The following is a 15,903-nucleotide window of genomic DNA, read 5'->3' as shown; positions in this document are numbered from 1 at the left end:
GCTGCCGTCGCCGACGTCCGGAAGAGCGGCGACGAAGCGCGCAGAACCGCGTCCCCGGGTAGCTTTTGAAGGCGATCGCGTACTCTACGAAGACGCAGCTGCTTTTAAAGACGATAGTCTTTCTTGGGCTACTTAAACCCAGAAATTTTGGTCTGTCTGTATGTCTGTCTGTCTGTCCGTCTGTCTGTCTGTGGCTCGATTCAGCCACCCGGCGAAAGTAAAACAATGCCTGCGCAATAGTCTTATATAGTCAGAGCTAAATGTGCTCGTCCAAGTCCGGTGTAATGTTCATACTTGTCAATATTGTTGAAGAACAACAAGACATTACGCATATATAAGACAACAAATTAATACAGAAGTGATATTTGCAGCGTTCCTTTATAAAAAAATCGTACATGTTTGATTTTGGCGGCTAGATTAAATACTTCATCAACTGAAGAAAAAAATATGACTCCTCCGTCGCCTGCTGTCGCCTGCGCCATATAGCTTCTGGTGGCATTTCAAGAAATCAAGTGGCAAGAGTTACGAAAGGTTCCACTATAGCTTCCACGTTCTGCTTGGAACGCACGTGGACTAGAGAAACGCGGTTCTATAAACGTTGAAGTAGGGCACCTCGATTCACACCCGTCTTCGCCGTACGGCAGCGTTGGCATCGAGACACCCGGTTTGGAGCAGTGGAACGCGGAAAATTTAAAATGATTTAAGCAAACCTTTGGCGTCTTTACCTTGGGAGGAGCGCAACGCAACCGGAACAACATGAGAGGTGAGCGGGAATGCGAAGGGAGGCATTTATTCGGCAAAAGTCGATAAAGACTATCGTCTTTTGACTACATTTGCAACGAAAGGAGCAGATACGCGGCCAATTTTTAAGTGCCCTAAACGTGCGATTTGTCTATAGACGTCACCATAACCAGTTTTTTAGGGCGTGGAAAGGTGAAAAGAAGCAAAACAGAACCAAAACACTGCACGAGTGCCACGAGCCCCTATCAGCCACGCAGCGAAATCCCGTCAACGCCGCGGAGAAGCGGCGACAGGCGGCGCAGCGATCGCGAAGCTCGAGGCGTATATGCAAAACCTGTTCAAACTGGTACCACTAGTGGCAAATTTCACGGATCTCAACATCGCTTAGAGCACAGGTAGCCATGGTACGACTTAATGGAAAACACAAGTTCACAAACCGAAATTACAGCGTACTTCTTTTTACATAAACATCCATGCCGGATTTTTTTCTTGAAAAATAAATGAGGTTAACGAGAAGACTCTACTCGGCTTTGCGTTGCAGTGTCCCAAGCGGCGCCAAACGCAATAAAAACGAAACGTGCGCAAGAAGACGCTGGCTTGCTTAAAAATCGCTGACGCCACGCGGCCGCAAAACATCAGAAAGAGAGCAAAAGGAAAACAAATCTTATAGTATGCTTAAGCTTCGAATTTAAGAGCTCATCGGGACAACCGAGCCGGGGAAGACGTATATGCGTCATTCGCCCTCGCAGAAGACGCCGGCTCCGAAGAGTGCGCTGCAATGGTACATTGCTCTATATCCATCGGCCCTGTGTTTTTTCCTGCCAGAGGCGAACTATGATGTCAGAATATCAAGTTTACTCAGCGGAGCTGGAGGCGGACAAGAACATTTCACTTCCGCAAAGCTTATTGCATTCGTCATGGCAACATCGACCAATAACGATATTCGCGTCTGACGGTTGCCAGCGTCTTTTATGGTCCACAAACCACTCTTACCTCTCGCGTTAAAACTGTCTTTTTCGCGCTCTAGTGAGCGGCCACGAAAGGTGCCAGAAGGAATCACAAAATTCAGCTGGAATAATGCAAACAGTTGTGCTCGACTCCAACCTCACACACATGGTGAGCTCCTCCCAGTTACCCGGAAAGAAAAGCGGTATGAAGGCGATACAGCTATGAGTGCTATGCAGTATGTGAACATTAGCGAATAAGGAGCGCCGGCCAATTGAAGACCACAAGAAATTTCGCTGTATTGGTGCCACTTTACATCTCGCTGTCGCGGAAAATGTGGAACGTGAACACAAATATCCCACGAGGTATCAAAACACACTGAGTGCAGAAGTAATGTAAAAATACCAGTCCTGGCACTACAAAAATTAATGTACAAATTGAATGTCCTCACAAAAGAAGACGTTCAATTTAGCCTAGCCTTCGGCTCACTGATTTATGCTGAACGGCCTCCACAGCCGCTTCCATTGGGTGGCAGGAGCGCGACGCCGCGACGTAGGTGGCGTAAAACAGTACGCAAGACTGTTCGTAGACTTGAGGTGCTTGTTGTTGGATCAAAGTTCCGCCAGTCCATAGACAGCAAAGCAATAATCATTTTATTTTCGGCCGGATCTTGAACTCTTCCGTTTAGTATGGCTCGTTTGGTGGGAAACCTGACATTAGCACAGGTGGCGTTTTTATTGGGAAGAGTGGACGAATTTAGCCACATAGGCTGAGGTTTTAATCAGACACCGTTCACCGCCCCGTCACTTCGGCAGTCAGCGTTTGCGAACAACCGGGCGCCTTTTCGGAACACGCCGTGCACGTTACTGAACGGCCCTTCCACCGTTGTGATGTTGTGGCCTTTGACCTTCAGCTGCATGGCGTACACCTGCAAGTAAGAAAAATTGCGTTGCGGGCTTATAGCAGAGCACCTTGAACTGTTTCATGTGGAGTACCCATTCGATATTTTCTGCTCGTGCAAATGATAGTGTGTTAGTTCAGAAATGTGCTTGCACTACCTTATTATATTACTGCATCGGGTCGTGTGTCGTGGTAAAAAAAACTTACTAGTCATCACCATCATCATCAACAACAGCCGACTAGGTTCGCTGCAGCACGGATGCCTCTCCCGGCGACCTGCAGTATAGCTCTTGTCCTGCGCTGCTCAAGTCTAATCTTTTCCTCCGAATTTCTTTATTCCGCCTCCCCATCGCGTTATTGGCGTTCCCCTTGATCTAGACCTTTCTCTCGGAGTCCACTTGTTACAATTATGGTCCACCATTTGTCATTTCGGCTAATTACGGGGCCTGCCCAAGTCCATTTCTTTTTCTGTTTGAACTATACATACGATACCCTGCATACGACTTTGCTGCCCGCGGAATGAGGAAACTCAATTCCTGTCCCTGAGTGTTACTCCTACCATTCTTTTCGTGCCCCATCGAGCTGACATATGTTTTGTTTCAAGTTTTTTATTAAGGCGACACGTTTCCGCTGCATATGTCATCACCGATAGGAAGCATTGGTTGTATATTCTACTTTAGAGTGATAGAGGTAGCTCACTTTTGATTATTTGGAATTATTTGCCAAGTGCAACCGAGCCCATACCTATTCTGCACCAGATTTGTTTCTTGTGGTTGGGATCAACAGACACAAACTGTCCGAGGTAGTTATATTCTTGTACATGTTCTGTCGTCTTGTCACATATGATGAACAGGACGCTCAGTCTAAACAGGGAAAGCACGCAATGGACGTGACAGTTTTCTATGCACAGCAGATGATATTGGGCTTTAGTAGGCGTTGCCTCCGGCGTCATGTCATTTGTTTCGTAATACTACAGATATACTGAAAGCATTTGATGTGTAGGAGGTGCAGATACATAAAAAAGCTGTACAATGAGACAAAGAGATGCGTTGATAATAATCGAACAAGGTTCGCCGCGGAGTGTGACTCATGCACCCTCACCTCTGGGAAGGTCGGCTCCACCATAAGGTGGTCGGGAATCAGCTGGTCGTGCAACCTGGCGTAATCGATGGCGTCCTTGATGCTGTTGTCCATCCACAGTGTACGCATGCTCACCTGTGCCAGAAACGAAAACGCGTGATATGGTGCCCGTCCAGATAGCTCTAAGGGGCTTCTAAATGTGAATACCAAAAAACGCCCATTAGACAACTTACTATTCTTCTAAACACGAATTCCAATGTACCGTGCATGCAAATACAACTTTATCATACACATGTAACGGTAGTCGCAGCATTATCATCTTCATAAACAGGACTATCTTGTAATCAAGGCATGAGACATTCTTCATTGGAGTGATGACACCAAAATAGATTCCTCTGTTCCGGCTCTTCACGGTAATGACCGAGATGGAGCAGTACAATCATTATCCCTCCGCCCAAAGGGAACTGTACCTTCCCTAATAGCTTGTGTGAGTTCCCTCATGTCAGAGGCAACACCGAGCAACTCACACAAACGAGGAGGTGTGCACGCCTTGGTGATGCGAGTGTAAGCATGTTTGAATTCACACATGAGGTGTCTTCATATCTGATTCTTCGATACTGCAAAGCATTCTCTGGCGGTTAATGGGAAGAACCATTAGTTGTTGACCTTTTACTGTCGTCGTCTCCTGATACGGGGGCCTTTGCCTCTTCGTGACACCTAGACACTGTCACATAGCCGCATATCAGTAAAATTAGGCAGGATCTTGGTCTGTTTTCAAAGTTTAGCCTTCGGTATGGAAGCCGGACATCTTCTTGGTTTCAGGCCTTTTCGGCGAAAGAGCCAGTTAGTGCGGAGCTTGAGGAGAGAAAACGAGAGAAACCAAGCAACCTTGCCTCCAGTCCGAAGTATTTAGATGTCATGGGAGCAGGCTTTCAATGCATCGTTACCTTAGCATACCAGGACAATTTTTTCTTCAACTGCGAAGATTCTGGGAAGACTGTATAGCTTTCCTTTGTAGCCGTATGGCTGAATTTACGTAGATGTCAAACTTTCCTTTACTTAGCAGAACGGCAACGGATGTGTGATGAAGTGCCGGTGGACGAGGAAGAAGAGGAGACCGAGCGCGCAGCTGCAAGGGCGTGCGAAAAAATCGAATCGGGCCGGTGATCAGTGGACGCCTGTGACGCGCTTGGCTGGAGAGCGCGGCCCTGTGATCGTGCTCGGGTGAGAACCTGCGTCTTAACCGCTGCTTGGTCTGTGAGCCCTCCGTTGCTGATCACGACAACCCGTGGACTGGCGGTGCCTGGATGTGGTGACGCGCTGGGCGAGAGAGCGCGGGTCCGGATTCACCTGGAGGTGGAACCCTCCGCCCACACCCGCTGCTACGCCATCGAGCCGTGATTTATCACCAAGGTCGACGATGCCTGCCCGACGTCCGGTTCCTGGATGCGACGTGGCCTAGGGCCGGTCATCGAGCCAGCCGCGCCGTGACGTCCCCATCGACCCCGCACGCGTCGGGACTTCAACACCCCAAGGGGCTGCGACAAAACACCGTAGGACGTTTCTTTTCTTTATTGCGGACATTTTCCCGTTAGCCTCTTGCCTTTTGTAACGCTTATATCTTTAGCCTCGCGTCTGTGCTTCCCTCCCCTGTCTTCTCCTTTTTCTTGCGTCATACATAAAGCAACGTTTGCTCGCGCACGCACTGGCCACTGACTCGTGACTTTCACGCCAATCCTGGGCCCATTCTTTACAGGATCATTGACGGTACCCAGCCGGCGCTGACATAAGGCTCAAAGACACGCTCATGAGCCAGCGGAAGCCGCAAGGTACCGTTGTCAAAAGTGGTGACACAGCAATTAAGTGGATGGCAGGCTATGCGCAGAATGGCAGCTTACGAAAACCACCGGCGTGTTTTCCATAGCGGATATAGGCGCTGACGAGGCTGACCTGCGCTCGGCGTGTCCAGCGCATATGCGCACTACCTCGTTTACAATCCTGGGCAGTAGAGTAAGCTGCAGCTTTGTGCCTAGGGTGGCACCCCGCTTCTTCGTTGTCAGCAATTTTGACGGCTGCACCTTCATGGCAACTATATCGCACGTTCAATCCATTCGACAGTGCACCTTGGTCCGGGTAAGCGTCCAAAGCGACGCGTACGAGGTAGTTCTAAAAAATCCCTTACAAAACGATGGAATCCGATGTGCTTATGGATGTACTTAATGCGATCATTTTGTGATTCCGTAATAAGCCTTCGCTTTTGTAAAGCCGTTCATCGTTACATGTCCGCCGACAATTTGACCTCTTTCGTAGTTGCTCATTGACGAACGCTTGCACAAAGACAAGCAAAGCAAACAAGCACAAAGACAAGCACAAACCACAAGCACTGACAAGCCAAAACGAGCAAAAACAAGCACAAATCAAACAATTTTCAACCTCAAAATTGCTTGCTTTACCTCATGTAATTATAATTATGATATGGTCTCACCAGACAACAAAATCTGTATCTCGCTTGCGCCGTTTTCAACGTATATAAAGTTTTTCGGAGTATGCCATGACCATGAGGCGCCCGCCTATTGACGTCAATATTTTTCGACTTCTGGCTAATGCTTGCAGCGCCGCCACCACGACCAGCTTTAGAGCGAAGGCTACACTACAACTTTCTAGGTCATTCAACGCGTGGCAAGTGACCTTCAGCCGCCGGCGCGCATGTTGCGCCTCTTTCTTTCTGCTTCGTTTGCTCGGAGCTTCACTGCTGCAGTTCCACGGGACTTTGCGAAGGTTCAGCGAAGGCGGGTATGTCTGTCCGTGCCCTTCAAACCAAGCGAACAACCTGACAAGGCGGGGTTTAACGTCTGCTTGGCCAGCGCTTGGTCGCTAAGTCTTGCCGTCGATAGAGCACCGGCTAGACTGTTTGTGCGTAATCTTCAGCCTACGCGAAGGTATGAATCCAATCATCCAGTAGGTACAGCTAATTGGCAGGCTGCCAGATTTGTAGCAAAGGCAAACTTTCACGAAACACTGCGCACAGTCTTCTTTCGCTCACAGCAACTCGGTTTTGAAGTGGTGAACTTGATCCATTTTTAACTCTATGGTATTTTATTTATTTATTTTAGTTATTTGTGGAATACTGCAAGCCAAAAAGACCCAAGCAGGAGGGGCACAAACGCAAGCACAAAATTAGTACATGAGCAACAGAGCTTGACTAAAATATACCTGCGTAAGTGGACAGGGAGTAGAATAAAAACATGAAATCAATGTAATCAAGAAATATTCAAAGTGGGGGTCAAGATTCATAGAATTGAACATTTGGTTCATCAATATCTAAGGTTTGGAAGTATTCAAAGTTGTTCCATTCTGTTACTGTTCTCGGAAAAAAGAAAAATTTCAATAAATTTATTCGTGCAAAATACGGAGTTAAAGATAGGACATGGGAATGATGAGTTCGCCTAGTCGAAACTGGAGCAACGTAATGTGATGGCTCCAGCCCACGTTTGTTGTCAATTAGTGCGTTAAAGAATTTCAGACCGAGAAGCTACCGTCACGATAAACGCAGACTGCGAAACTATGTGTATCTTACCATGGGGAAGCCTGTCGTATCCGCATGTGTAAATTATATCGGGGTACGTAGACTTCTCTGAACAATTTGGAAGCTCACGAAACTTGATAGTGTAAGCGTTATAGCTCGAGTTCGTAATTCATATACAGAAGTAAGACCGCCGCATTGTAAGGGCTGAACATACCAGAGCCACGGCCGTGGTTATCTTTGAACCGCCTGAGCCACCAACGACCAGCTCGACATTTCCATTCGGGTCGAGCACGATGGCAGGACTCATGGACGATAGAGGTCGCTTCCCTGGCTCGATGACATTCGCCTCTGTGGCCGCTAGGTCCCAATAGTTGCTCTGGCCCGGAGACGAGAAGTCGTCCATTTCGTTGTTAAGAACCACACCGGACGAGGTCCGCACGTAGCTGCCGAAGCTTCCAGGCGATCAGCGGAAAAGAAAAGCGCAGCCGTTTACATTGTGACAAATATGTACAGCCCTCCTGTTGAAACGTTCACTTCTAGGGATAGTTGGCTATAGGACGATAAACATATGGTGTGCCACTTACTAAGAATAACTAGAGATCCGATCATTTACCTGCAGAGTTGATGGTGATGTTATAATCAGGGACTGGATCTTTAGGCACACTGAATCTGGGTTTTAGGTGTCTATATTGGCCCTGAAAAGTGTCATTTAAGCATATATAGTCGTCAAAAACTCCACTCTAGGCATAGATAGGCGCAATTAATATTTACGTCAGCAGCGTATTTTAGAAAAAAAATCTTTACTGGCAATGAAAACAGCGGACAAATGTTATTCTATGGGAAAGTAATTTATTTCGTTCATTAAAAAGCCTCATACAAGGGCAGCCATTTTCATAAATTTACCTAAAATTTCGGCGATTTAGAACTAAAATAATGGCTCAACAGCCACTCAAATCCACCATTGACAATATTTTACGGCATGCAGTTGTACCTCCTTTCAGTCGACATTTCTGCGCAATAAAAGGAGAGTCAATGTCCACTGAAGTTGACGAAACGCTGACTGAACAGACTTTGGAACGCTGTATGATCTAATTCCGTCTCGACTATCGATGCTTTCCGCTCAGAACCATGGTAATTTATTTGAGCACAGAGTGTCCAGGAACTTCATGGGATATGTCTGGGACAGATTTAACATTCGGAATGGCTCTGTCAGCGACCCGTACATCAGGCATGGCGGCGGGCCTGTCCCGTAACTTCGAAATGAGCTCAGAATACTGAAATAGAGTGGTGCCCAAGTTTTAGGTTGCTAAATGCTTTCTGCGTAGAATGTGAAACAAGCGCACGAATATGTGATATTACGCACAAGTGTAGCCTGGTATAAAATAGTGTTGGATGCGACGTCTTGTATGCTTCAAAGCTGTGAATAACCCAGAAGTGTTTGTCACAAAAGCCTCGCACCGTTAGCCGTGTTCCCAGGGGGTAGCAACAGGCTTTGGTAGGGAAATCACAATAGGTAACAGGTTTTTGACGACAACTCGCATGAATACCGAGGACACAGTTCTTCAAAACCGATGAATTCCATGAAGAGCGCAGTTCAGTGCAACAACTCCGGGTAAAATATTGAGTCATCCTGTCCTCGAGAACTGGATGCCTGGCAAAGCTGCCGGGAATAACACCACTCAGTGGCTGTGCCCTTTATACAGATCAACAACATTACACAGAACACAAGATTATTTTCAATAACTCTTATAGCTAGATTGTAAACGCCCCTGAAAGTTACCCGTCACGGGATGACGGTTGTTGGAACCAGACTGAAGAAGTGGTGAGATTCTCGCTCTATAACCTCTTTGTCCCGTTCCTCCTTCGTGTTGCGCGCGCTGCATCCTGCGGGTTGGCAGTGCACCTGTGATCGGCTGCTGGTTGTGCGCCTGTGTGTGGCGTCACCTTGAAACTTTCGTGTGTCGGATGTTTACGTGGTTTTCTTTGGTCGGCATGTTTGACCTGGAGCGTTACAGGCGTTGTTGTGTCACCTTCTTTCCTTTCGTTGGATGTTTTAGTGCGTTAAGAATGCACAGGGCATGCCGACAAACGTTTTCGGGCAAAAAGATACCCGGACACAGGGCGACAGAATAACATAAAACAAAAATCTACTGCTAACACCCGTCAGCGACTTTGGCTGCAGTGTCGCTGCGTTTCAGACTCTGGCGACCCAACGTAGTTGCTCGGGGTAACCTCAGAACGAGGTGGCGGCGCCTAGTGCATGGGTTCCCGTGTCTCGCCGGGTTTGCCACAGTGAGCAGATTCTCCTCGGAAACGGCATGAGACAAAGTGCACACAAAAGTGAGTAACATGCTCTTGGTAGCGTAATCTTGGAGTGCATGAACATTTTGTTAAACCCTGGCTTACGTTTGGCGAAACAACCTGTATATAAACCAGAAAGGCATTTTTAGGCCCTAGATAGTCCATATAGGCCCGAACCTCAGAATAGGCTATTATAGGCACTATAACGAATTGCTTAAAGTGTTTTCTTTTGTTTAGTTCATGCTGATGCGCCAATTAGGCTCATGTGTACTCAAGAAAAAATAGGCATTTTTCCCAAAATTCCGGCCTCTACTCATAATTATGTTAATTTCAGTAACTAGTTTATCACTTGAAACAATTGTTGGTTTGAAACAAAAGGCCTGGTGAAATTCTCAAGAGGCGAGAGGGTGGCGTGCGTGCCTTCGCTGGTTGTTGTTTTCCGTAAATTGTGACGTCAAACCTGTAATTATTTAATATTACTTACTAGGGAGGATTTCAACATGGTCAAATCTGCACACCGTCTCTTATTCTAACTATATTGGTGCGGATTTTTGAATGAATGTGTGCAGCCAAGCTACCCCCTGCTTGTACACGGATGTTAACTGCTCCGTAGACAATCGCAGTTCTTAGGAACAGCTATACTATCCTTTTCACTACCACTGGCTTGACACGTGTGCCAGGGTGAACCTACTGTGAATCTGCCAACACTATTTGTAAAACCACCACGCAAGCTGGAGGAGTCAACCTATAAGACCTACTATGAGTTGATGGTACTGGTGATGCTTAGAGCACCTTCGTCGTCCCACAGTGAAAGGTGCGCCGTTCCTTTACTGGTAGGCAAATTCTTCTCCAGTAAACCGTAGTGCTCAGGGTCGTGGAACGTTCGGTCGTCGTCGATTTGCCCCCGCGTGAGTTGGGCGTAGTCTGGCGACACCAGCTCCTTCACTATCTGCAATTTGACCGTTAAATTCGGCACATATACTGCATTATTTTCATGCTCTAGGCAAAAAATTCAATGTGCAGAAATTTTCCTAGGGGAAGGGTACTGCGTGTTGTTTAGGGCGGCTGGTCATAATAGTTTATTGGTTGATCGTCTGTGTTTCCCGTACAATGAGAAAGAGAAGCAGTGGCGTATTTAGTCTTTCTGTGTGGTTTCAAAACTGTAGCCCGAGACCGAATCGCTGCTGCGGTGTCCTTATTAGTGTAATGTCTATTGCTAATGCGAAACCATTTGTTAACTCGGTGCGCAGAAAATTCAGCACCTACAGGTCAAAGAAAGGGCCCGCGAAATTACCGATGGCCATAACAAAAAAAAAGGCTGTTGATTACTATACTCCCTGATGCAAAATTTGGGCGGAACGCGAAGTGTAGTCTCCTCAATCACGGCGCATAGGTGATGCGTCTCCGGAAATGATCACGTGATCAGCGAACACACCCCGGAGCGTCATACCGCAGCCCGTCGCCGTCGCCGAGCATGTTACTGTAAGTCCTGCTTGAACCTTCCGCGCCAATATCACGATCCGAGCCACGTGACGGAAAAAAATCTACTTTATCGAAAGAGAAAACAGCAACGTGGAAGACGTTGAAATACCTATGTACACGCATCACGCAGCGTTTTCTGGGTTCTGTCGCGCCGCCTCGGCATAACGCCCTCCCCCTTACTGTTTTGCTACACTTTCCTTCTCTGTTTTACTTCTGTCTTCTGTGTTTCCTTCGCTCGTTAGGTTACTATGCCGACGAAGCCGCGAAACCACAGTAGCGGACGCTTCAATGCCGCGCACCAAAATAACAACTGGTAGACTGCTCGGAGAAAAGCCGAATTTTTCTGGGGAGCTCACACAAGCAAAATACGGTAGTTAAGTTGAAAAGAAAACTAGCTCAATTTGGGTTTGAAAATCGAGTCACGACCCCCCGGAATGGGATACCAAAACACATTCCTACAACCCCACTGCTCAATGAGTCTAGCTGACCTGTATTTTCTGAATGCGTTGTAGCCTTCGACTGAGAAACGTGTGTTAAAGACCTACACTGAGGCTGCGCATGAGCAATTCCATTATGCTAATTACAGAAGCAGCATTTGAATTCCACGGCACGTTTCTGATAATTGTCGTCCTTGCTTGGCGATGCGAACGCGGAAATGTGCGAGTTAAAGACAAAAAGGTAAGAGGATGGAGGTAATAAAGAGGGGGAAGTTTTGGAATAGGAGACTAACGCTTTCGATTCACCTCATGAGGAGAGTTCAGGGGTGCTCGTAATATTTCGAACGGAACCTTTATCCCATTTGGCTGAAAACCTGTGTGTTCAGTGTAAGAGGGAACATATTTGTCTAGTACAAAACCTCATTGCGCTGGTTTTGACGGATAACGTCACTACCACCGAACCTGGGGCGGGATTGTGTGGTGTGTCTGGTTTGAAAATGTCCATTTCGCGTCCCTTCCAGTCGTGACGTAGTGACTGTTCCAGCGGCTCTGAACAATGAATGTGTCTTTCCACATCCAGTCGTCTACTTACAGCCGATCAGGGCTCGCTCAAACTGGACCCTTTAAAACGGGCATCAAATGAACAAAACTGACAATTCCGCCCCTTTATTGATTCATTCTTTTGTAACGGTAGTTTCAGACAATGAGAACGAAGAGCGTACTTCAAAATGGGTTCAGTTTAGGAATACGCTGTATTCTTCGGCGGTCCTGGAGATATCAAAATGCAACTAAAGATGCATGTGTTTGTAGAAAATAGTCGACGCACTCGTATGAATGCCGCAACTCTAAAGCATAACACAATGATGCTTGCCAGCTAGCAGATATATAGGATTATGCATTCAAATGTGTTCAGCGGCCGTTTGAGACCGGCGTCTTTTACGTAGAGAGCGTAGACTTTGTCCGGAAGTTTCTATACAAAGGAAGGGAGGCAGGTGAGTTCATCAAAAAGGATATCTGGGAGTGCTATAGTGGCTCATTTTATTTCAAAACACTAAACTTACAGTTTAAGCTCAATTTTGCCGAACCCGGTTGAAGATGAATCTCGTTTTAACGAGCAAATTCAAATTCTGTCACGCTTTCCAATAGCCTGAATATCAACGATACTTTTCAAAGTTGGCGGTTTAACCAGACATATTGCCCGTATCTGTAACTTTGTTAAAACAAGTTACACCTGCATAACGACATCTCTCCCGACCCCCCCCCCCCTAACGCCTTCCCCTACATGTATGACTGGCTAAATAATGCTCCTCATCGCTTGCGTAATCTCGAAGAGATTTCTAAGGAAGTCTTTTGTTGTTTTGCCAGCTAACCTCCGCAGACTCCCTCTCAGGAGAAGGGTGCGAAAGTCAGCTGTACTTATTTTAACGAATTTACGTCTACTCCAGAAAACGATGCGGGCCAGATTCCAAAGCTCTTCAGAACACCAAGGGCGGAGTCTGCATTTTATATGTCGGGCTTTACCAGAGATTTTAGGGGTAAAGTCTCGGTGCCTGAGGTTCTCCGAATGTTGTTTCATTGGTACACTTGATCGATCGTTCGCTTGATAACGTCCACTTTATCATGCACACAATCTATGCTATAGACATCTATTCCCTTATGAATATTTGCGCACCGATAATGGACCAAATGATATTTCTGTCGCAAGAATACAAAAACTTTTGACCTCGTCTTGAGCCTACTAGTTGTCTTCGGGCTGTGTAACGGCATCAAAACGGACTCTTTCTATGCTTGTTATTTACGCAAGGCCGTTTTACACGTACGTCTGCAACGGCAACGAAGCGGGGGTCTCCAAGCAGGGCTCTCTTGGCGTAGGCGAACTTGCTAGCCTCGACAAACCTGCAATATAAAATAACATGACTTATCAAACCATACGCCGAACGCATGCCTGTGATATGACACGTAGTAAATGTATACATGTCAGAAGTATACGCGTCTACATTTTATGTGTGCCACACGAGTAAGCCAAAAACACACACTTTAAGGCTGCGTGACCCCCCGCAATGGCTCGTTTTATTATCCGTGTAGGATGGGCGTTGGTGCAGACAATCACCTCTGTGTGGTCTTGGTTCTGCGTTCTCAAAAGCATGTGTTCTGAAAAGCAAGGTCGGGCTGGCGTTGAAACTGGCGGGCTAACTCTTGAAATTGTGCTAGCTGTACCAGGCAGGCGTCTCAAATTGAAATTGAGGTAAATCGACCCCTGCCTTCTGGAGAGCGACATATTCATGAGCGCAAGCAATGCGCTCCCTATTACTCGCAGCGGTAGCTACTATGTATTCGAGGTGACGATGTAAGGGGGGGGCGCTGGCGTAGAAGCCCCTTTTCCACTTTCGCGTTGAAGCTGAGACGCAAAAATTCCCTTTTAGTGCAGGCTCAACAGGCAAACAGCTGCTCCCAGAACAAATTGGAGTGTGGTGAGGTGGTCGTTTTGTCCTCCTGAGGGCTGCCTTCGGTAATACAGTCCAACAAAGATGCGGTTTATACACTCGCAACGACGCCGGGGTGCATTTTTGAAATCAGCGGGAAATGACAGGGGCAAGAAGGGGAAGCAGCGCTCATGCTCATCTTGCTTGTTTCCGCCGTCTTCACTTCTTACTGTTATTTCACACTGCTTTCCAAACTGCGAGTCAACGAACTCGACCAGTTCGGTATTCCGCTGTGGGGCATGCTTTCTGAGAGAAGTGATACCTGAACTAAATAACTAAATAGCGCTCTTAAGAGCACGAGCGATTTCAGTTTACGGCAGAGCTAGAAACGCAACCACTGGTAGTGCACCGTGGGTTCCCTACAGCATCAGTTTCAAGGCCGGTTTTGAAACGAGACGGTGTCAGAACATCCGGAGAGAAGATTACCATTTGGCGAAGGTGAAAGACTGAGCTGGCCAAACCCACTTGATGGCTTCTAATAATGGGTGTAGGGCGTTGTTATTTTGCCCGTACAAATAAAGGTTCATATTTCGCCCACTTCTATGGGCCTTTGTTTCCTCCAAGGCAGCCAAGGGCTATGTCTTCGTACAGGCGAAATCTTAAAACTCCTGCCCTAGTTGTTAGCAGCAGAAAACGTCTAGCAATGAAACAGATGCTGCGCAGAATTTTTTTTTTTCGTCCATAACTGGCAAGTGATGCTCCGTTAGCAAGTGGAGGGCTCGATGAAAACTGTAATTGTACAGCCAGGCTGCAGTTAGGTGAACACACGTTGCCTTTGGTCCAACTGGAACTCGCTAGCAGCAACATGGCTGCCCACGATGGTAGCGATGAGTGTGGTGGAACATTTGTGCCTGGTGCACTGCCTACGACCAAGCCACTGTACAATACACAAAGACAGGCGTCGTACAAGGCACTGCTGAATCACGAAGCATTCTCCAAGGCGCACCTTTTAAGATATAAGACCCCTTATATGTTATTTAGAGCCGTGGCGCCTATTGACAGCACTGTGGCGTCATATAGAATATTGTTTATTATCGTTATGCGCCATTTCCATCTGAAATATCTTTCATATTAACTGGTTAAGGAGCACACCAAACGGAACGCCTCGAAGCGGTTTTTAATACCAGCCGCCCTCAATCTTGCTTTCAGTGTTTATGTGCCAAGCAGACATAACAGCGTTCAGCTGTTCAACAACCTGTTCAACAAGCTCAAGGAGTGCATGGTATCAGCGAAAAGGAGAGTAGTCTTGCTGCCGAGTAAATCGTCACAACATACAGGTTGTGAAAATCTAAATCGCCGTTCCCTTTCCCCTTCAGACCGAAGGCAGTAGCCATCATCACAATACTAATAAAATCACCGTCAGAAGCCTCAGCATGTTCACTGCAGGAAGACGTCCTCTCCCTTCACTTTCAAACATCACACACATCGCTTCTGAAACTTTCCCGGTACAACCACTTATTCGTTCTGCCGAGGTTACACGAGCGATTATTCCAAATGTTACGGGCCAGTGATAGGCCCTCAACACTCACCAGCATCCCCAACCAAACACTCTCACCTTTCAAGGTGAGGCTGGTTTACCCCAGCTCCCACAGAAGGCACTTTAGACTAAGGATTCCGTGAAACACAAAGTTTACTTCCTTCCTTCGTTCAGTGCTGGCTCAAACGCAGTGCCGGCTCAATTAGAATAAAAAAATCAATGCCCTTCCACTATGTGAAGAAGCATAACCAGCGAAGCTGGGCGCAATCCAAGGACGTTGACGTTACTTGTTCCTCACCGCTGTTACCTCTTGCCGCCGCTATAACTTGATCTGGGCTTGACGCCGTAGATCGCTGCGTGCTCGTTCTGCTGCATATACTTAACTGACGCACTAGAATCAGTCCAGAATCGAAGAGCTAGATTCATTCATTTCTCATATTCCCCCAACGTGAGTGTTTCATCTCTTAAACAAGAATCTGGTCTTTTAAACCTTAACATTCGTCACCGAGTTGCCAGCCTCATTTTGTTCCA

General features: G+C 46.9%; 1 protein-coding gene across 1 annotated transcript in view; it reads right to left on the bottom strand.

Annotated features, from left to right (window-relative positions):
* Nucleotides 1–2,327: 2,327 nt before the first annotated feature.
* LOC144146158 (scoloptoxin SSD14-like) overlaps nt 2,328–15,903 on the bottom strand; it is a 38,018-nt gene continuing 24,442 nt past the window's right edge. The window contains exons 7-11 of the mRNA XM_077678124.1: nt 13,233–13,308; nt 10,252–10,442; nt 7,407–7,644; nt 3,688–3,801; nt 2,328–2,614 (exon numbers count right to left, since the gene is read on the bottom strand). Coding sequence (XP_077534250.1) covers nt 2,468–2,614; nt 3,688–3,801; nt 7,407–7,644; nt 10,252–10,442; nt 13,233–13,308 — 766 coding nt within the window. The 3' untranslated portion in view covers nt 2,328–2,467. The remainder of the gene's footprint in view (nt 2,615–3,687; nt 3,802–7,406; nt 7,645–10,251; nt 10,443–13,232; nt 13,309–15,903) is intronic.

The sequence above is a fragment of the Haemaphysalis longicornis genome, unplaced genomic scaffold (assembly GCF_048455015.1).
Source record: "Haemaphysalis longicornis isolate Haplotype H1 unplaced genomic scaffold, Haemaphysalis longicornis Haplotype H1 scaffold_7, whole genome shotgun sequence".
Classification (NCBI taxonomy): domain Eukaryota; kingdom Metazoa; phylum Arthropoda; class Arachnida; order Ixodida; family Ixodidae; genus Haemaphysalis; species Haemaphysalis longicornis.
Note: the sequence above shows the minus strand (reverse complement) of the source record. Positions and strands in the feature narration are given on the sequence as shown.